The 21,795-nt window shown below is 49.7% G+C and overlaps 1 protein-coding gene across 9 annotated transcripts; it reads left to right on the forward strand.

Moving 5' to 3' along the window:
* Positions 1-124: 124 nt before the first annotated feature.
* PGAP2 (post-GPI attachment to proteins 2) lies at positions 125-21,504 on the forward strand. Of its 9 annotated transcripts, none has more exons than XM_027563055.1 (8): positions 125-214; positions 7,705-7,725; positions 10,635-10,809; positions 14,823-14,991; positions 19,049-19,301; positions 19,445-19,551; positions 20,159-20,267; positions 20,485-21,504. In XM_027563055.1, exons 3-8 carry the CDS (start codon positions 10,676-10,678, stop codon positions 20,613-20,615), a joined length of 903 nt encoding a protein of 300 aa, XP_027418856.1. In that variant the 5' UTR covers positions 125-214; positions 7,705-7,725; positions 10,635-10,675; the 3' UTR covers positions 20,616-21,504. The 9 variants fall into 9 exon arrangements, with proteins under 9 accessions (XP_027418856.1, XP_027418857.1, XP_027418862.1 ...); XM_027563056.1 differs by having other exon boundaries at positions 19,445-19,539; XM_027563061.1 differs by lacking the exon at positions 14,823-14,991 and having other exon boundaries at positions 144-214.
* Positions 21,505-21,795: the final 291 nt, after the last annotated feature.

Genomic DNA, 21,795 nt, shown 5'->3' on the forward strand with positions numbered 1-21,795 from the left:
GGGACATGGAGTGCTGCCCCTCGTCGCTGCGGTTGGCTGGGAGGGGGTAGTGACGTCACATAGGGCCCCTAGAAGTGGGCTGGTGAGTGGCTACATCGGGCGGGGGGTGGGATAAGGGTGATGACGCTATGCCGAGGCTCCGCCCTTCTCTGGAGCGGAGACACCGAGACTGCTGAGACTCGGGCCAATCAGAGTGAAGCTCCAGGATGGCATGGTAACTCTTCTACCCTTCCTTTGCCTCAGTCCGCGGGTGGTCATGGGAAAGTTCTCCTGTCGTTCGGCTCTCATTTCCTGCCCAGACCACGTGCGGAGCTGGAGAGCCCGCCTAGGTCTATCTGCGTAGCTCGCCTGCAGCTGCTCCAAGGCCCCCAAACCTGGCCTTCTTGTCTCCTGATACATGCCAGCCCAACTTAACCTCTCCCTCTCTGAATCCATAGCATAGACATTGGGAATGTTAGTGATGCCCTAAGGGAGTGGCTCAGCTTAGGGTTTGGTACAAATTACAATTCTTGGGACTTTTTTCCCACCTGCACTTTAGGGGTTCCTAAAGTTCTAATTGAAATGATCCCGCCTCCCCTGGGATACCTTTGTGGATCAGCCTTTCCAGCGAGTTGGGGTGATGCTTGGGCAGGCCTCTGTTACAGCTTTGTTTCTTTGTATTCTGTTACTTACTGTCTTATCTTCAGGGCGGGGCTCTTGGAGGTTAGAGCTTCTTTTTCAAATTGGTGTTCCTTTGCCTTGTATTCCCTGGTGGCTCAGAGGATAAAGCATCGGCCTGCCATGCGGGAGACTAGGGTTTGATCCAGGGGTTTGATCCCTGGGTTGGGAAGATCCCCTGGAGAAGGAAATGGCAACCCACTCCAGTATTCTTGCCTGGAGAATCCCATGGATAGAGGAGCCTGGAGGGCTACAGTCCACGGGTTCGCAAAGAGTCGGACACGACTGAGCGGGTTCACTTTTCCTTTTCCCCCAGGGTGTAGCCTGGGGGAGCAGGAGACAGATTATCTCAAAGGGGTGAGTTGAACATGTTCTAGAAACTAGATCTAGTGACTAAGTGGAAAGTGAAAGTGAAAGTTGCTCAGTCTGACTCTTTGCGACCCCATGGACTATACAATCCATAGAATTCTCCAGGCCAGAATGTTGGAGTGGGTAGCCTTTCCCCTCTCCAAGGGATTTTCCCAACCCAGGGATCGAACCCAGGTCTCCCGCATTGCAGGCGGACTCTACCAGCTGAGCCACAAGGGAAGCCCGAAGTGACTAAGGGTTCCACACAAAATAGCAGGTACTGTGCTCAGAAAGCAGAACCTATTAGGATAACCACTCCACCGCCCCCTCCTCCTGGGACATTAATACAAGATTGAAATGAGCCAAAACATGGATAAAGCTAAATTGTGGGTTTTCAGTGGTGGCAAGGGATTAGAGATACTTAAAAAGTGGAGTAGTTGTGAAGATAAGATAATGGGTGGGAGAAACCTAGTACATTGTAGTTGTTCAGTAGATGCTTGAAGGAAGAAAAAAGTAAATATATGGATGATCAAATAGTAAAGCTAAATTTCTGACTCCAGACACCTTCCCCTAACTCCTCCATCAAAGTATTACTCCTTTCCCTCCACCCTCCCTTTCCTGTGCTCAGCATCAGAAAGTCATTAAGTCTCCCTGGAGGGTTACAGCAACTTCCTCACTGCCCTCCTGAATCTTTGATTTCTCACTTTCCAATCCTCAAACCCAACTCTGTTTAAGCCTTTTCTTTACTTACTTATTTTGATCACCCTGAGGCCAGGTGCACATTAAATGTTTGATGCAGAAATGAGTGAATTACTTTCTTAAGTAAAAGTATGGGATTTTTGAGTCAGAGAACCCTGCCTTTAAATCTGAGCCCAACCATGTATTAGCTGTATGAACTTGGGGAAATTTCTTAACTCTTCTGAACCTCAGTTTTCTTGTCTGTAAAATGGGGATAATATCAGTACTTGCCTTACAGAGTTGTGAGAATTAAATGAAATAAGGCATATGGTACCAGGTACACTGGTACCCTCAATAAATAGTAGGTATTATTTGTATTCTTTAAAAAGGTTAAGAAACTCCCATTCTAAGACATGGACTCAGACACAGACAAGAAGCTCAGAAATGTGCCTTATATGAGTGAGTATTTCAGTCCAGAGTATTAGCAGGTGTGTAGGAGCTGAGCCTCTTAAGTAGTGTATACTTACTGGAAGACTGGAGGAGGAGACATTGGACAAGAAGTGCTCCAGAAGGAATTTCCTATCACCATGGTGATTTCTAAGTAGAAGAACCTCTTGTTACATACTCTGGTAGGCATGTGGCCCACAGGCTCATCATTCCCAGGGACTTCTGCCCCAGGAAGGACTTCTTTGTGGGCCAAGGCTTCCTGGGTCCACATACTCTTACTCTGCCTAATTCTGATAACACCCCTTTTGATTGTTATCACCTTCCTTCTTCCCCTGTAAAGCCAAGGAGTTTGGTGCATGTTCACCAAAGTTTGCTGAGCCAGGTTTTGTCCTGAGTATCAGGAGCTCAGAGATGTCCCTTGCTCAACACTGCACTAACCAAGAGAGACAAAGCTAAGTAAAATCCATTCTATCCTAGGAGCTCCCAGTCTCTCTTACACACGTCCTGAGAACTCACTCTATGCAGCAATCCAGGGAGAAGACAGACCACTAAGGACTAAAGAATCATAAAAGAGCAAGAGACTTTCTTCCAGTGAGATGATTCTCCATTTCTTATACGGTACATTGGAAAGAGCAGTGGAGTTAGATTCAAACAGATGTAAGTTCAGATCCTAGATCTGCCACTTTTTAGATCTTATACAAATTATTTAATTATCCTATACCCCGGTTTCCTTGTCTATAAAGTGGGCACAATATCAATATGATCATAGAATTTGCAAAAGATTTGGCCCCTGTGTGGCACATAGTAAGCATACAGTAAATACTGATTTCCTTTTTCTTTTCCTATAACTTGATAAGGAAGGGTGATGTTTATAAATGGCATATAACTAGATTTATCAATATATAAATCTTTTGTGAATATCTTTGACTTTTAACTAGAGCATTTAATCAATTGCGTTTAATAAATTTACTGGTATATTTATGATTTTATCTAACATTTTAGACTTTCTCTTTCCTCCAGATGTTCTGTTTCTGTTTCTCTTCTTTTTAAAATATACTTTAAAAAATTCTGTTTCTTTGGTAAGAATAACTGCCATTTACTGAGGCCCAGCTCTTTGCCAGATTTTTAAAATTGAGATATAATTTTCATAATATAGCATTCACCCATTTGAAGTGTACAATTCAGAGGTTTTTATTATATTTGCAAGGTTGTGAAACCACCACCACTATATAATTCCAAAACATCTTAATAATCCCAAAAAGAAACCCCAGACCCATTAGCAATAATGTCCCAGCTCCCTTTCCTCCCAGCTTCTGGCAATTTACTAATCTACTTTCTGTCTCAATGGATTTACCTATTCTGGACATTTCATGTAAATGGAATCATAAAATACATGGCCTTTGTGTCTGACTTCTTTTCACTTAGCATAATGTTTTCAAGGTTCATCCAAGTTGTAGCATGCACCAGTACTTCATTCCTTTTTATAAGTAGGATAATATTCCATTTTATGAATAAACCATATTTTGTTTATGCATTCATGAGTTGTTTCCACCATAAATAATGATTATTCCACTATAAATAATACTGCTATGGACATTCTTGGACAAGTTTCTTGTGGACATGTGTTTTTAATTCTCTTATGTTTATACCTAGGAGTAAATTTGCTATAGGGTCATATAGTAACTCTATGTTTAACTTAAGGAGCTGCTGAACTATTTTCCAAGTGGCTGTACCATTTTACATTCCTGCCAGTGATGTATGAGGGTTTTAATCTCTCCACATCTTTGCCAATACTTGTAATTTTCTTTTTTCTTCCTTCTTTTTTTTTTTAATTATAGCAATGCTAGAGGGTGTGAAATGGCATCTCACTGTGGGGTTTTCTTAATACATTTCCCTAATGACTAATGATATTGACCATCATTTCATGTGCTTATTGGCTATTTAAATCTCCTTTCTTGCAGTCTTGGATTATTTCATTTTTCTTCCTGCATTGGTTTGGAAATTAAATTATTTTTCTATTATTTTAGTAATAGCCTTAGAAGTTACCACATGCATTTCTAACTTACTAAGGTATGATGCTAATCAATACCTTTTTAGGAAGGGTAGACTTTGCTGAGACAAGGAAAAGGTGAATTCCAGGCCAGATGAACAGGGAGGACAGAGATGTAGGACCGGAAAAGAGCCCAGTGTATCCACGGGTGCAAACTGGGACTTCATCTTAGAAGTGATAGGAGCCAAAAAATGTTCTGCAGAACAATGAAGATGTAATTGCTCTCTGAGGCAGAGTGGAGCTAGAGCAAAGATGGGTCAGCATAGGGTGAGTAGTTTAAAGCCATCCAAGAAAGATGTCTCTGCCCTGAAAAAATTTCTAAGAACAAAGAACACTCCTCTTCAACCCAGGAAGACTTTCCTGAGGCTGCCTAGGAGGCAGGGCAGAGTTTGGCCTGATGTGGCCAGATGCTTTCACACTGCCTCTGTCTCTGCCACTTCACTTATCTCCAAGCCATGCTCCCTCTGCCTCCACCCTCTATCACCAGCAGTCATTCTTCAGCTGCCTTTCTTGCAGTTCCTAAATCTCTTCTTGATATATCTAAATTCTACCCATCCTTCAAAATCCAATTCAATTACATCAATCCAGCAAACGTTTTCTGGGCTCCTACTGTATGCCTGTCCCAAACTGAGCTGAGGGATTCAGAAATAAATGAAATAGGTGGAGGTTCTGTCCTTAAATGAGTTCTGAACTATTGCTCATTTGATGATGGAGGAAGGAATATGGAGGGAATAGGCAGGAAGATGGAGGGAATAGGCAGCAAGTTATTTTGCTTAATTGTGGTCAGAGCCCTAAAAAAGGTGCAATGGAAAGCCATGAGAGACTGCCTGTGGAGTGGGCAGATCATGGGGATAGGGAGAGATAAGGAGAAAGTTAAGCAGAGTTCCATGTAAGAGGTGAGTATAGTTAAAATATGTGGTTGCTGGAACAGAGGATGACCAGATTGTGAAAGATGTTCAATACTGCACTAAGGAGTTTGCCCTAGATCCTAAAGGGCATGTGTATGTGCTTGCTAAGTCACTTCAGTGTGTCCAACTCTTTGTGACCCTATAGACTATAGCCCACCAGGCTTCTCTGTCCATGGGATTCTCCGGGAAAGAATACTGGAGTGGGTTGCCATGCCCTCCTCCAGGGGATCTTCCAGACCCAGGGATTGAACTTGCATCTCTTATGTCTCCTGCTTTGGTAGGCAGGTTCTATACTACCAGCACCACCTGGGAAGCCCCCAAAGCAATGAGGATTTACTAATTTGCTGCAGGGGCCAGATGTGATCAGTTCTGTGTCATTAAAAGAGCCAATGTGACTGTAAAGGGGAAGATGATGGAGAGGTAGGAGGGTAGAGAAGGAGATCTCCTACAGGGAGCATTCCTTGACAACTACATCCCACATTCACTTCCCCTGTTCTGCTCCACCGCCCACTCCACCTCTGCACCACCCCATGCTTCTGGAACAACCCTGAAAACAAATTCTCAGACAGCTTGGACTATCTGGTATGCATATGTGCAAAGGGGATTGGAGCGGTGATCATGGCTAAGGTCTTAAAGATGGTGGTGGTGTTTCAGGCACAGGTCTCCTTGGGGTATGTCTAGGTACCAGGCAAACCAACTGGGAGGTCAGGAGACACTGGAAAGCTTCAACAAAAGCAGCAGCTATTTGGACAATGGATAAACGCCAGTTCAGCAAACATCGAGTGCCTCCTGAATAAGGGTGAGACTAGAAGCTTAGATGCTTGTTCAACTTCTTTCTCTGTAAAATGGCTTTCATCAAACTTAGCTCACCAGATTATTAAGAATATCGACTAAGAGAATGCATATGAAATCCCTGGCACATAGTAAGAACTTATCTTTTTCTTCCACTTTTCCGCATATAAATCAAGTAGGAGTCAGTCTTTGAAACTGACAGTGGAGGAAACAGATTCAGAGAGGATCAGTGACTGCTGAGGTCAGACAATTCAGAAAAGGCTCAATCAGGACAAGTTCCTGCTGTAGCTGACACATCTAGCTGTAGTTAACGTGGTATATTAAGTACCTTCCACATACCTGGCATGTATGTTATCTAATTCTTACAACCCTATAATGTGGATATTCCTAAAACCATTTTAGAGATGAGGAAACTGAGACTCCAGACTGTATGATGGGGAATCGTCCAAATCACCAGATAATTAATTGCCAGTTAGAGTGCCTCAAGTTTCAGGCATTAGAGGTAGTCTAGAGGCAGGGAGAAAGGACCCAGCCCCAGGGAATAGAACTTAGAGTCAAAGGAACAGATAAGGGGTTAAGATAGGAAGCAAGGGCCAGGAGCAGGCACGTGTGGGTTGGAGCTAGACAAAGAGGATGACAGGAAGCCCTAAGGAAGAAAACCTAAATTGTTTTCAAAACTAAATAGGAGTGGTTCTTTCACTAAAGTTTTACTAATTGCTCACTTGCCCTGGGACCTTAAAGGACAGTGTGGGGGAGAATTCAAGTCAAGAAAAGTAGTTTTTAATAAGACACCTTCCTTGTAGATTTGAAGCCCCCAGTAGTAAGCAGGATACCTCTGGGTCCCCCACCATTGCTCAGCTCAGGGCCTGCCACAGAGAGGGCCTAGGCTGAGTAAATGAACAAGAGTGAATGCACGCAAAAGGGCTCTGGCAAGTTAATCAAACCTGGGCCTCTGTTTCCCCTTCTACAAAGTGATGATGATAGCTACCTTGTGGAATTAACAGTGTATAGTGATTAAGGGAATGCCCTTAGGTGCTAGACCCAATCCTGGTTCTGACACTTGCTAGCTGTGTGATTAGGTAACTTGGCTTCTGTTTTCCATTGGTGAAATGGAGATATTAATAGTATCTACCACATAGGGCTTTTATGAGGATTAAATGGGATAACACATAAAATGTAGAAGAGTGCCTGGGACACACGAGGTGCTCAAAATGTGTGGATTTAAATGGGAACGATGTGATGGAAACAGTGTCTACCTCAGGCATCCTGCACCTGCTGCATGTGCTCAGACAACCCCACATTTTAACTAGAGGAGGGATTACTGGCCTCTTCATCCTTTTTCCCTATTGAGGTAGAACGGTCTTTATAAAGGTAGCCACAAGTCCCCTTCAGGGATCCGTCAGGATGGGGAAGGAAGCCCGCGTGGAGGCTGGTTTCTGGGGATCAGCCCTGACGGTGAAGAGAGACCCGGGACTGGGCGAAGGAAGGAGATCAGCTCTCTTGTCTTATGACAGATGTGACCAGGCGCCCTCTCCTGATCAAGGGCAGGAATAGCTCTGGCCCAGAGTTTCGGGGGTGGGCCCCACGGGATCTCACTCCTTATTATGTGCTCTTCCCTTTGCTGAAATGCCCCGACTGGGTTCTGGGGAGTAAAGTTTAGGGGAGGGGCACCGAGGCTGGGGCCAAACTGGTTTAGTGTTTTAAAAGGACGAAGCTGGATAGCTGGATAATTCGTCTAGATTGGGGTGGGGGTGGATAGACACCGGGGTCAGGAAATGAGAGAATTCGGGGCCTTCCTGAATTAACTGTATGTTCTTTCAACAGGTGATGGAACGCTGCTGAGAGGTAAGGTGACAAGGTGGCTTATCCAGCGTGGCAAACCCAGTTGTCCGGGGCTCTTCCGGCTGCCCCCCACGCAGCCGGAATTAGTGGGGCAGACCAGGGCTGGATCGGCATGGCATGAGGGGACGCCAGATTAAGGGGGACAGCTCTGGGTCCTGGGCCGCAGAAGCAGGGAGGGGCCAGCAGAGCAATTGGGCTCAGTTTCCTTGCCAAGTTCCGCCTCGAGCGCGCCGGCCCCGCCCCCGCCGTTCCCGCTCCGCCCCGCCCCCTGCCGCTCGCCCCCCGGGCCGGGCCTGGGTTTCCCCCCGGTGCTCCCGGCTCCCGGCCTGCGCCGGCGCGGCCTCTTCGCCGCCGCAGCCTGGGTGAGTATGGGGATGGGTATTCGGGGCTGCCTGCAGCCCCACTTGGAGGAGCTCCGTCACGCGGTCTGGCCTCCGCAGGGCCGGGCCCCAGGCTGTGGGGGTCCCGCGACCTGCCCAGGAACCGCTGCTCTCCTCTCCTCGCTGGCTGAGCTGACCCCTTTTCCCTCTGCTCCCCGACACGTGCCCGATGTGCCGGAGTGAGCTCTCCCCGCTTCACTCCGCAGCGACTCCTGGTCCAGATTATACCAGGAGGGAGGTGCGGGGGTGCTTTGCAACCCCAGAGATGAGTTTCAAATCCCAGCTCTGCCAGTCATTAGCCTATGACCTTGAGCGAGTGTTAACCTCCTTGAGCCTCACTTTCCTCTTCTGTAAAATGGAAATATACAGGCTATAGTGCCTACCTCATAGAGTTGTATTGTGAGGATTGAAAGAAACAATGTATATCTAGTTCTGAACAGGGTGCCTAGTACTCATCCAACAAGTGTGGATTTTGGACTGGAGCCTGAAAAGATGTTTGAGGATCTCTGGAAATAAACTAGGGATACTCCTGAGAAAGCAGTTTTCAATGGAGTGGTACCTGTGTAGAAAGAAGTTAGAGTTGACTGGGGCTGAACAGCTGCCCTTCAGATAGGGAGCTCTCTGTCCTGAGGCCTGGGAGAGTAGAATGACCCAGTTGGTATGGACTTATTAGTAATCCAGATCACACAATCCCATGTTGTATAACTGTGAAAACAGGCCCAGAGTGATTAGGTGACTTGCCCAAGGTCACACAGCTAAAAGGGAAGTTAGGTATACCTCCAAGAAATGGAACAGACTATTCCTGAAACCTTATCATCCCCTGTCTTAGGCACTGCCTATTCATTCCCTGAGGATCTGCTCTTCAGTTTGGGGGTCCCAGTGATTCCTGAGTGATCCAGAGCAGCTGGCTTCAGGAAGGGATGTTGGAAAGGGGCACTAGTACCATTACAACCACAGAATTTGGATTTGAGCTGGGTGGGGAAGGTCTTTGGGGATGATCCGAACAATGTCAGAATGTGCTTAATTTGGGAGGGCCACCAGAGCCACTTCCACCACTCTCTGGGAAGCGTCTAGCCCCCCGGAAGTACTGGAGCTTGAGCAGTTGCGGCAGGCTGCCTGACAGAGCCTGGCAGAGGGGTGGGTGGAGGAAGATGGATGAGAGGTATATCCACCTGGCATTTTCCAGATTCCAGGAGGAGGCTGGCCTCCAGGAGGTCAGAGTTCTTCCTGAGGGCGGGGCCAGGCAGAGCTGGGGCTTGGTCTCCAGGCCAGGCCCTGGAGTCCAGAAGGGCGGGCTCTTTGCGGGCTCTTTGTGTATCTGAGTCAGCCATAGTTTGGCAACAGGATGCCTAAGTTCTGAGGACGGCTTTCCCTCAGGTTCAGCATGTCCTTTTGAGAAAGGACCTTCCTCTCTCTGTGTCTTGGTTTCTCCGTCTTTAAAATGGGAACAGGGCTAACTCATCTATATAGGATTTGTTTTTTTAGCTTTTTTCCTCCTAGGGACAGTTTCCCCTTCTCTTTCCCCTCCTAACCTGACCCTTCTGCCCAGAGCTCTGGCCCAGGGAGGAGGGGGTCAAGGAAGGCCAGAGTGCAGTGTGTGATGTTGAGTGCCATGTCTCCTTACTGCTGGCTCTTCCTTCTATTTGCTGTGTGACCCCAAGCCAGTCCAGTCCCTGAGTCCTGCCAGTCTCTTGGCCTCAGTGTCCTCTTCAGTGCCCTGGGGTTGGGGCTGGACTAGGATTGCTGGTGTATACTTGGCTGGTAGTATAAGGCCTGACCCTAGATATCCTCATCTCATTGGAGGGGGGCAAATCTCAGACCTTACCTAGCTCCTGGAGGAGAGTGGACAGGCCCCTGGGGACTGGGAAGCCTCCAGAAGCTGACCAGGCAGCTCTCTTCAGCAAACAGCAAGCCTAGGCTAGCACCAGGCCTGATGCTGCAAAGCCTTTCAGTCTCAAAACACGTGAGGCAGCGGGTGGGGACAGGCAGGGGGTTGGCATTCTGCTGGCTTCCATGGAGTCCTTGCCACTGTGGACTGCGGTGCAAGCACACAGAGCACACAGAGCCTGGGAAGGGACTGAAGGTGCAGAAGGGTCCTGAGCCGATGGATGAAGCTGAGAGAGCCGATGGGAGGCCCTGAAACATGGAGGCTCCAAGGTCTGGGGGAGGAGATGGGCCATTCTGACCACTGGGAGGTTTTAGGATTGTTCCTGAAACAAGAGAGACTAGTTCAACCAGCTCCTGTCAAGCCAGGCATAGGGATGAGAAGTTTTCCTGACTTACTCAAGCTTCATCTTAGCATAGAGTGGGTTCATTCTTTCCTCTGAAATGGAGGGTGAATGTTCTCATGGGAGTCTGAGTCCATCTTCCTTGTCCTGGGCAGTAGCTGTCCAAGCTTAGGGGCTCGGTGGCTTCCTTCTCAGATTCCCCCCACCCCACAGCTAAACTGAGGACTGAGCACAAGGGCTGGCTTCCCCACTGAGTACCAGCCTCACTACCTTGGGCCCTGACAGCACACCACTCCATCCCCAGGTCTGACAAGATGTACCAGGTTCCACTGCCGCTGGACCGGGATGGGACCCTGGTCCGGCTCCGCTTCACCCTGGTGGCCCTGGTCACGGTCTGCTGTCCACTTGTCGCCTTCCTCTTCTGCATCCTCTGGTCCCTGCTCTTCCACTTCAAGGAGACTACGGCCACACACTGTGGGGTAGGGTTTGTTGGGGGGGAGGCATTGATACCTTGTATTCAGGCCTAATCAGATCTGTTTTGAATCCTGAATCTCTTGTAAACAAAAGAATTAGCCATCACACATTACTGGGCTGCTGGGGGTGCCTGCAAATGGAAGTCCCAAGGACTAGTCTCCCTCCACCTTTCATGGAGGTCACTGGGGGACAGGGTCCCTAAAGTTGGGTAGCTCCAGAACCCAGAACCCAATCCTTACTTCACAGAGGGGCAGATTCAGCAGCCCCAGGGTTTTCTGGAGGGTAGAGAATAAGACTGGGCTAGAGGGCACTTGGGGCTTCTTAGTGTGGCTCTGTTGTGGGCTGTGCTTGTCTCCATGGGAATGTGATTATGTAAGTGTGTGTGTTAACTGTGAGGGACATGACTATAATGGCTTTGATTGGGGTCTGTGTGTGAGAGAGACTATCTGTGCCTGTCTGACTGGGGACCTGATTATATGTATGTACATGTGTTTTCTGGGGTAGGTCCCATGACCTCTGAGGTTCCCTAGGTGTCCATACACCCTCTTGGATAGGGATATGGGATGTTGGGCTAGAAAGAAAGTTGTGAGTTCTTTCTCTGTAGATTATTGGAATAAATGGGGTAAGACCTCTGCGAACCTTTATTATCTTCCTAGTTCATCCGCTGACTCTGTGTTACTTGAGACTCAGGGACAGCCTCACTTTCCCCATGTCTAAAACAGGGTTGAGAATTCCTGTTCTCCTCCTTCTCAGGGTTAGTGTAGAACTCCAGGTAGAGGAGATGGGCAGATGGTTTGGGAAATATGAAGCGTGAGGAGCAGAAGGAGGAAGAGGAAAAGGAGACTGTCAAGTTGGAAGACAGGGCAGGAGAGAAAGTTAGCCAAGAGTCTCTAAGTGGGAAAGACTACATGAACCCTTGGACCAGCCTCACAGAGAGCTCAGAAGGCCCCCAAATAGCTGAGCTTCCCACCTTCGTATAAAGAGCATCTGCTCGAGAATATGGGGTACAACCACGACTGGGATCTGACTGGCAGGTGTGGGGGCCCACTTTATTTATTTATTATATACAAATAAAGGAAATCAAGAATATCCTTCTTCTTGATTTGTCAGTGGGTGGATATGGGCCTTGAGTTGCAGCCAGTATGGTGAGACTTAGAACTAGGAGCCATCAGAAAGAACAGGACTGGAAGAAAAAGGGATGACCAGTTGATCTGAAGCGGATGATCAGAAAGGATTCATCCAACAGCCTCTCCTGACCTGGTTCTCACTTTAGATAATGCATCCAGTATTCTTTTACCCTGGCCAACTCCTCTTCATCTTGCAAAACCCTTCTCAGGTGTCTTTTCTTTCCGATAGGCTTCTCTAGCCTCCATGGGGCAAGCTTAATCACTCCTTCCTCTGAGTGCTCGTAGAACTGGTGTTCTCTCATACAGTTCTGTCACACTGCATGTGTGTCTCTCTTTCCTACTAGGCTGGGAGCTCCTTGAAGGTGGGCATTGTGTCTGAATCAAAAAGTATTTGTTGAATAAATGGATAGGACACCCGCCTTCCACCCCAACACACAGCAGCCCATTGTCCTGGGAAAAGGAAGGCATGATATAATGTAGTCATAGTCCATACAGAAAATTATAATATTTGTATGGCATATGGAGTTAGACGGAATAGGGTGTTTGCTCTGGCCCTTGTGGCAGGCTCCAAGGGATAATGGGATCAATAACCTCAGCATACTTATAACCCATTCTCAGCATACTCCTTGGGGAGCTAAGGCATAGGTAGCTGCTGGAAGGGTACTTGGCCTCTCTTGGGCAGGACTAGGCCTAGGGACCCCAGGGGTATTTTGTCCCTACTCCTTGGGAGTACTGTGATGGATCCACGTGGAGATTTTCATATATGATCTGGATTTCTCACCCAGATACTAAAGAAGTATCTTTAGTCTGTAATTAGATGATTTTGCCTCTGCTTGCATGTCCCCAGTGATGGGGGGTGGGGGGCTTCTCTCCTTTCCAGGCAGTCGATTCCAAGGAGACTTGGTAACTAACAATTAGCAAGCTCTTTCTTATAGTGAGCACACCCTCTCTTTCTGGTGGGTATCTGTCCTAGCTCTGGCTCTGCTTTAAGACCCTTGGAGCTGCTTTTTCCACCTGGCTTCCAGACAGCCCTGCAGAGATGGGAAGGCAGTAATGCAGGGGCCCTTGAGTTTTCTCTTCTTAGGTAGCATGGTTCCAAGTCCGTCAGGCAATCCTTATAAGACATATGCCCCTGGGCTTGGCCCAGTTAATCACTACTGTCTTCAAGGCCCTGATCTGAGCATAGCACTTCCTATGGCCTGGGCAGTTCAGCCCAAAACAGGACTGTTCTATTCCTGTTACTGGCTGTTAGACCTCTGTGAACGCAGCCTGTGCTGCCACGAGGTGTTTCTGCACAGGTGCAGGCTGGACACTGATACCGCATGTTCAGCCCCCTCCAGATCTCTTTTGGACCCTGAATCTATTGTTTAAGATTAGCTAGCTCTCTGATGGGCCCAGCAGACATATTCAGTTCTGCTCAAACACAAAGGGGCTAAATCCTATTCTGCTTTCTCCCTTTCCCTTCCCAGAAACCTGCTTACATCCCTGGACCCAACCCTCAGAAAAGTCCCCACCCCCATCTCTGGCAAAGGGATCTGCTGTGGGCTGACCTTGGCCGCTATCACTTCTTACCTTTGCAGAGTGTTCTGGGATTTATGACACGGCCTTGTTGGTCCTGGGAAGGCTGTGTGCCTCAGCAGGCGTGGAGATCTGGGCACTGTGGGCGGGAGGCAGGCCCTAGGGAACTGGGGGTGGGACCCTGAAGTCTTAGAGCAGTCTCAGTCTGGCTAGAGCCCTCAACCCAAGCCCCGGATCCTTCAGCACCCAGTGTGAGTGTTGCTTTGTGCACCTACCCCCACCCCAATTCCCCGAAACTGAGCTGGACTAGTGTGGACTGGGGTTCCCTTAATGGAGGGAGGTCTGATTCCCATGGGGAGATTTGGTTCTAGGCCTTTTAATCCAAAGCCATCTCCATCTGCCCCCCAGAAGGAAGCCCAGCTTGAAGGGTCATGTGGTCAAGGGGAGTTGGGGAGGGCATTCTCTGTCCAGGGGAAGAAGGGAGCAGAAAAAACCCACCCCCTCCGTCTAGGTCTCTGTTTCCTGGGTCTGGCCCAGCATGGCAGGCTCAAGCTGAGCAGAGAAGAATCCCATGACCCCCAGATTCCTGAAAACCTGGAATTGGGTGACATGGTCTTCTCAGAGAGGAAGAAGATAGAACTCTGGGCCACCGGAGAGACCCTTGTATCTTGGGGGTCAGGGTACTGCTGGCCTGAGGCTTAGATCATTCTGAGCCTGGGGGTGGGATGGCTGATAGCCTGTGGTCCCATTGAATAGGTTCTGGGCCCTCCCATTGTTCCTAGTTGAACTTGGGTGAAGAGCAGGAATGTGGTCAGACAGGGTCAGTAGGAGAGCTTGGGCCACTCTGAGCCAAGGGTCCTTTGTCTGGGTTACTTGGCCTGAAGAAGGCCTTGGCTTGGAGACTTAAGCTGTCAGGTGGCAAGAGGCCTTAGTCCTAATGTTTAATCCTTGCATAGTTCTGGGCCTTGGTCTTCCCTTCTGTGATATGGGACTAATAACCCTTCCATCCTCTGACCCTTTTCCTGAGTGGTTATGAGGGTCATGGGAATGAGGCAGGCCATTAGAACTCCCATGTCCAGGCCACTGGGAACCTCGATTCTCCAGACTCTTCCAGAGGTGAACCTACAAGAGCAATGTGCCAAGGGGACTCCTATGAGCTGACCGTGCCTCTCTCTGCTGTCCTGGCCCTTCCACCTTGTACCTCCTCTTCCGCATTTTCTTTTTCCTTTATGCCCTTCCTACTCTTTCTACTCTGCCTCTTCCCTGTCCTCTGAGGAGCTAGCTCTAGAAAATGCCCCACTTTCCCAGGCCCAGGTATCCCCACCAGGCCCCAGGTTGTGTCCCTTGCCCTGCCTGAGCACCACTCCCTACAGGATGTTCTCTGCGGCCTCCCAGCCCTTGGACCCCGATGGGACCGTGTTCCAGCTCCGCTTCAAAGCCATGGTCTCATGGGTCATCACTTTCCCTGTGTTCGGCTTCTTCTTCTGCATCATCTGGTCTCTGGTGTTCCACTTTGAGTACACAGTGGCCACTGACTGTGGGGTGAGTGCCAGGCTCCCCAGCGCCTGGGTCAGGGCCAGTTCAAGAGATGGCAATAACGGTAGAATGTCAGAGTCAGAGAGAAGGCAGAGGGTGAGAGGGGAGGGGGATAAAAGGATGGTTGTGGCGGGGGAAGTCAGGGGGTGTGTTTTGAGGAGACAGAGCCAGGGAAAGTAGAGTCACAGTCCTCCAAGACTAGAAGAGGATTGTAGAGGGTGCAAGGTGGCAGAAGGGGAGGAGGGGGAAAGGAAGAGAGAAGGAATAGGCAGGAGAGATCTCGAGAGGGAGAAGAGGGCTGAAGAAAGACCAGACTGGAAAGGAAGCCAGGACTATGGGCTAAGATGAGGCCAGGAGTGAGGAGAAGTAACGAGTGGCTTTAGCCCTAACAAGAGGTCTGACCTGAGAAGACCCCAGCCCTACCTTGTGTTCTTCTAGCTTGGTTTCTCTTCTGGCAGTCTCAGGCCCCACAACCTGTATCCTCAGAGCTCTGCCAGCTGGAAACCTAAAAGGAGCCCCTGCTTCTAAGAGCAGTCCACCAAGGCTTTCCTGAGGGCCCAGGGGGACGCAGGTTCTGTATCAGAGGCATGGAGTTGAACATGGACTTGCCCTTAGCATCTTATTCCTGCAAGAGACAGACTTAGGCACAGATGTTCCCAGCACTGTGAAATGAGATTCCTTTTGTGATAAAAGGAGCACAGAGATGGTGGGTTCAGAAGAAGCTCTTCACCCAGCTCCGAAATCAGAGACTTCCTTCCTGGAGTGAGGGTTGGGGTGGGGGAAGGGGAGTGAGGGTCCGGGTGGGGGGAGGGGAGTGAGGGTCCAGTGGGGGTGATGTGGGTGGGAATTGTTGCTGTGGGGGTGAAGAAGGATTTTCATGAGTGCCAGGTTGACAACTTTTGATTTTATCCAGGGGACAATGGGGAGCTTTGGAAAGATTTTAAGCAAGAAAGGGACATGATCAGATTTGAGGTTTAGAAGACCATTCTGGCTCCTGTGTGCAGAACAGATTTAAGGGCAGCAGGGCAAGAGCAGGGTACAGGGGTTTAGTTCATGGTACAGGAGGTTCCGGAGCTGAGATGGGGACTATGAGGTTAGAGTAGAGGGGATGGAGTTCAGAGAGGAGTAGCAGGTAGTTCTGATAGGAATGGGAGCTGTGAACATATAGTGGTTAGTACTCTGCATTGTCATAGGAATAGGAGTTTTTATCCAGTTGGCAAGGGATGGGGAAGAGGATGGGTGGTAGGAAATAAAGAAAAGTCATCCATAAAAGTCAGGGGACTTCTATCCAAGGGCAAAAGAATGAATCTCTAATGGTGAAACATGACATGCTATGATAAGGAAGTTTTTGGACCCTCTCCCTTTACACCATGTGAATTTCTGATCTGTTGCCCTGCCATAGATCCACTGAGTCATGTCCTCCAGGCCAAAGGGTTCCTACTCTTGGGGAAAGGAATGCTCCTGTCTCTCAGTACCCTTAGCTCTGGGCTTTTTGGGGAGGGGGATTTGGGTACTGTGTACCTGGGCTCTGATAGCTTCTCTGTTGCTTGTTGCTGGCATAGTTGGTGAGTGGGGAACGTTAATACTTGGGATGGCAGGGGTGAATATGAGTACCTATACCTGATTGTGTGTGTGTGTGTGTGTGTGTGTGTGTGTGTGTGTGTGTGTATGAGAGAGAGAGAGAGAGAGAGAGAGTTTGAGTGAGTTGATGAGGGAGGCAGTTCTTACTCTTTGAATGCTGTGCCCACCCCTAACCTGAGAGGAGCTTGCGAGGATGGGACGAGTAGCCACAGGGCCCTAATTCTCTAATCCTCCTGAGGCATTCCCCCAAACTCTGTATCATCTCTACCCTTTACCTATTTCCCAGCATCAGTCAGGACTCTGGGTCCTTGAGTGCTCTGGGCTCTCCCAGCCAAGCCTTAGATGTTGGTACAGTTCTCCTTAAAGTAGCTGAGGTTGGGGCAGGTGTTTTCAGAATGAATATTCTAGGAAGTGAAGACAACACTCCCACTAACCCTACACAGGGGACCTACCCAGAGAAGCAGGAAAGTCAAGTGAAGAGGCTTGGAGGTCTCAGCAGTGTCCAGTCCAGATATGACTCCCACCTGTCACTCAGAAGCCAGCCTTCCCATGGTCAGTAGCCACATGCTGCTGCTGCTAAGTCGCTTCAGTCGTGTCCGACTCTATGTAACCCTGTAGTTGGCAGCCAACCAGGCTCCCCCGTCCCTGGGATTCTCCAGGCATGAACACTGGAGTGGGTTGCCATTTCCTTCTCCAATGCATGAAAGTGAAAAGTGAAAGTCAAGTCGCTCAGTTGTGTCCTACTCTTCGTGACCCCATGGACTGCAGCCTACCAGGCTCCTCTGCCCATGGGATTTTCCAGGCAAGAGTACTGGAGTGGGGTGCCATTGCCTTCTCTGCAGTAGCCACATAGATCACACCTTTTTTGGCAGGCTTTTCAGGAAAGTTTGTCTTCTGAAAGCCATTGCTTATACTCACTGCAGATGCCTTGCCTACATTATATTTAGTATTCACCATCACCCTGCAAGGCAGGTGATATCCCTATTTTGCCAGTGAGGAAAAGCTCAGAGAGGTAAAGTGACTTGCTCAAGGTCACCCAGCTTAGAAAGGCAGAGCTGGGATGCACACCCATTGCCTCCAAGCTGCCTCATCACTGAATATCTGAGACTGATCTTGAGTTTTGGTATCTCAAGTTGTACCTTGAGAGCATCACCCTCTCTGAAAGCTCTGCATTCAGCTGCCTCTGACAGTGCTGGGGGAATCCATCTCCTTTTCTGTGAAGGCTTGAGAAGGCTCTGGCTGGTCCCACCCCAGGCCCTCCCCGGCCCCGTGAGCTGCTTCCATCATTGCCTGCCTTCCCAGCCACTCTGAGATCCATTCAGCATCCCCACTGGCAGACAGGAAGGGATCTTCCAGAACTCCATCTCTGAAGACTGGTCCTGCTATCATCACAGCAGGGTCATTCCCTCTCTGGGTTTCTGGGCTCTGGTACTGCTCTGGCTCTTGTTGAAGGTCTAAAAGAGTCCACAGAAAGTGTGGGCAACAGACTGGTAACTTCCATAGTTATGGAGCCCTTTAGAAATGCAGATTTTCAGATTCCAGAGCTTCTGCATTCTCACACAATCTCAGATGAGTTGTATGCATATTAAAGTTTGAGGCATTAGAGTCAAAGAGACTCTTTAGGCATTGGAGTCTAAAAGTCTAAGAGATCTAGAGTCTAGAGTCTAAGAGATCCTCCTCCCATTCAAGGTCTTCCTGTTCCCATCAAAACTACTGTTTACCTACCCTGCATTCTCTCACTCTCATATAAACAACACACCAGTCCTTGCAGTTGTGTGATATTATCTCCTCCTTCCTCAGCTTCAAAGAATGACATTCCATTTCCTTAAGAAATGAGGAATTCCAGGCTTTGAGAAAAATGGATGAGAGATATACATAAGAACAGGGTCATTTTCTTAGACTACACCAGGTTAGAAACACCCACTTTCTTCAACATGATCAGAATGGGGGTATTCTTCTGGCCCAGCTCCCTTGGGATCTCCCTGCACCTTCTATTGCCTTGCTACCCCTGACCAGAAGAACAAGTGAACTGAAAGCAGTCAGGAAAGGCTCGGTTGGGAAGTGAATCCAGCTCTGTCCCAAGGAGGCTTAGATGTTTCCATCCTTGGGACTGAATCTGGGATGCTGGGGTCATGGACCCTCCCACAGTTCCTTATCCAAGTCACAGTCCTGTGCTGTAGGCTCAGAGAACATCTGAACCTGGCTGTAGCTTTCGCAGCCATCTGTAGGGAGATGGAGACTGTCCCACTCTGCACCCGCATGAACCCCAGGTTGGCTGGGGAGTCAGAACCAGGCACAGGAGGGTCTGGGACTTGGAAGGGGAGGTCTCCCTGGAGAGCTGTGAGGCTTTGAAGGAGGACTTCCTGGAGGGAAGGGACTGGAGCAGAACCTTCTGAGTGTCAAGGTGTTTATTGGAAGAGAAAGATCTCAAGGTGGGCGGGGCATCAGGGGGTCAGCGCCCAGATGGGTCACAACTCTCTAGGTGCCCAATTACCTGCCGTCGGTGAGCTCGGCCATCGGCGGAGAGGTGCCCCAGCGCTACGTGTGGCGCTTCTGCATCGGTCTGCACTCGGCGCCCCGCTTCTTGGTGGCCTTCGCCTACTGGAACCACTACCTCAGCTGCACCTCCCCTTGTGCCGGCTACCGCCCGCTTTGCCGCCTCAACTTCGGCCTCAATGTCGTGGAGAACGTCGCGCTGCTAGTGCTCACCTACGTCTCCTCTTCTGAGGACTTCAGTGGGTGTCCAGACAAGGGAAGAAGGAGCGGGGAAGGGTTCGGGGAAGGGATGTCCTTGCCTCCTCCCTGCCCGGGACCTCCCGACGTGGGGCTTTGGGTGCTCCCTGCAGGGCGTGCTCCCATCCCTCCTCTCTCCCTCCAGCCATCCATGAAAATGCTTTCATTGTGTTCATCGCCTCATCCCTCAGTCACATGCTCCTCACCTGCATCCTCTGGCGGCTGACCAAGAAGCACACAGTAAGTCAAGAGGTACGGTCTACCCCTAGTGGGGCTCCAGGCGGCACAGAGGACAGTCAAGGACTCTCGTCCTCAGGATGTGGGTAACGGTGAGGTGGAAACTGGAATTCTGTGGCAAACTGGGGCTAGGGCTGGACTTGGGGACGGGGAGGGTGATGGGTCAGAAACTGGGGTGGTTTGGGTAATCTGAGGACCTGGAGAACATTTCTAGAAGAGATGGAGGCTCCATATGGGAGTAGAGGGAGGGGCAGCACCTAGGCTGCAGCAGGTTAAGAGCACTGAGTCCTGGTTTGTGGTCTGTAATCATTCCAGTCTTACCCCCACCACCCCTCCCCCCTCCACTTCTCTTCTCCCCACAGTATCTGGAGGTGTTGGGTTGGTAGATAACTCCAGGTAACTTACTCTGTCCCCCTGAAATGGGAGGGACCCACTGCCTCATTGGCCTCATTACACCCCCAAATGCAGGGCTATGAAATGCCCATCATTTCTGCTGCCCATGCCTGTGTCCCCTTCCATGACTAAGGATGGTTAAGACTCAGCCCAGGAGTTGGGGCCAAGAGGGGAGACTGTCCATACACATCTAACAAGCTGCAGAATGATCACAGACCTCATCCCCTAGGACCGCAAGTCCTACAACTGGAAACAGCGGCTCTTCATCATCAACTTCGTCTCCTTCTTCACGGCTCTGGCTGTCTACTTTCGGCACAACATGTATTGTGAGGCTGGAGGTGAGACCAGGCGAGGATTCCTAGGTGCTCACAGTGGCCCTGGGATGGCTGTGATGCTTCCTGTGTCATGTGTGATAGGGCAATGGTCTTGGGGGCTGCCTGCCATTGTGTTCCAGACTCTGTGTAGTGATGCTGCGGTGGTGGTAGTCTAGCAAGAGGCCGCTGGAGGGTAGAGAAGGAAGCTGATCAGGCCCTGTTCCTTGTGTCCTTGTCACAGTATACACCATCTTTGCCATCCTGGAGTACACGGTCGTCCTGACAAACATGGCGTTCCACATGACAGCGTGGTGGGACTTCGGGAACAAGGAGCTGCTCATTACCTCCCAGCCTGAGGAAAAACGGTTCTAAACCCTTCTCTCCTCCTGCTGGGGAGGAGGCCCACTGCCCAGAAACTAGGAACAAGATACCACTCTGGCCTCCCCTCACCCTCTGTGTCCTCTCTGAGCCCTACTGAAGCTAGGGGAGAGGGGAAGGAGGGAGGAAGGGCCCAGGACAAGGTTTCACCCAGCCCTGCTGGGTTCTTCTTTCCCCCATTCCACGTGTAGGCACAGAGGCCTTTAAGCAGCACCACTTGTACCTGAGAAGCCCCAAGAAGCTGAGCTGGCAGGAGAGCTCCACCATCTGGTGCTAAAAAAAGTCCTGAGGTTCATAACCACCATCCGGTTCTTGGCCTTTACATAGCCACCTCTCGCTGAGGTCAGGGACCACTGAGCAGCGGCTGCTACCAGAAAACCACAGCCATTTCTCCCCATGGGGTCATTCACTTGACTCATGTGCTAATCATCTGCTCTGCATTCAGGCCTGTGACCACAGGCTCTTTATAAGGTTGCCCAGGTGTCCTAGTCCTGACTTCACCTCTGATTTGGTGTGTGCCCTTCCCTAGCTGTTGCCTCCATATGTCCGTGTGGATGAAGCGGGGGTGCAGCGGGGGAGGGGGGCTGTATGATTTGCGAGGGCTCTGCCATTCTGCTTCTCCCTGTGGAGGTGGTCTATACCTAAAGGATGACCTCCAGAAAAAGCCCTGACACAACATGTATTTCCCTTCCCTTCTGAAATTGCTGACTTAAGACTCTTCCTCTTTGGCAAAGGTGCCAGGTAGCAGGCTCAGAGGCACAGATTCCTGCCCCGAAACGGGCTCTCTGGTGTTCCCCCCCATCCTCCCTCCTGCCTTAGGCCCTGTGCTCTTTGGGTTGTACATTTTATTTCAAAGGGAAATAAATTTTTTTTGTCAACAATCTGGGCTAGGCTTACCTGTTTGGAGGCTCATCTCTTTGTTTCATGGAACTGAGGTGGGGAATAGGCTCCAGGACAGAGGGAATAGTCTATGACCAGTATGCCCCACCCCGACCAAACACACACTTAGGCCTTGGACTCTCCCACAGTCTAAGCCGATTTTGATGAGCGGGAGTGACTTTTTCTGCAGTGACTCCAGGCTTGGAAGCTCTGATACCTGGGAGAGCCTTCAGTTCAGTTCAGTTCAGTTGCTCAGTCGTGTCCGTTGAGGCAAAGGCCTGAGTGCTAGCCCCAA

This window comes from Bos indicus x Bos taurus, chromosome 15 (genome assembly GCF_003369695.1).
Source record: "Bos indicus x Bos taurus breed Angus x Brahman F1 hybrid chromosome 15, Bos_hybrid_MaternalHap_v2.0, whole genome shotgun sequence".
Taxonomy (NCBI): Eukaryota; Metazoa; Chordata; class Mammalia; order Artiodactyla; family Bovidae; genus Bos; species Bos indicus x Bos taurus.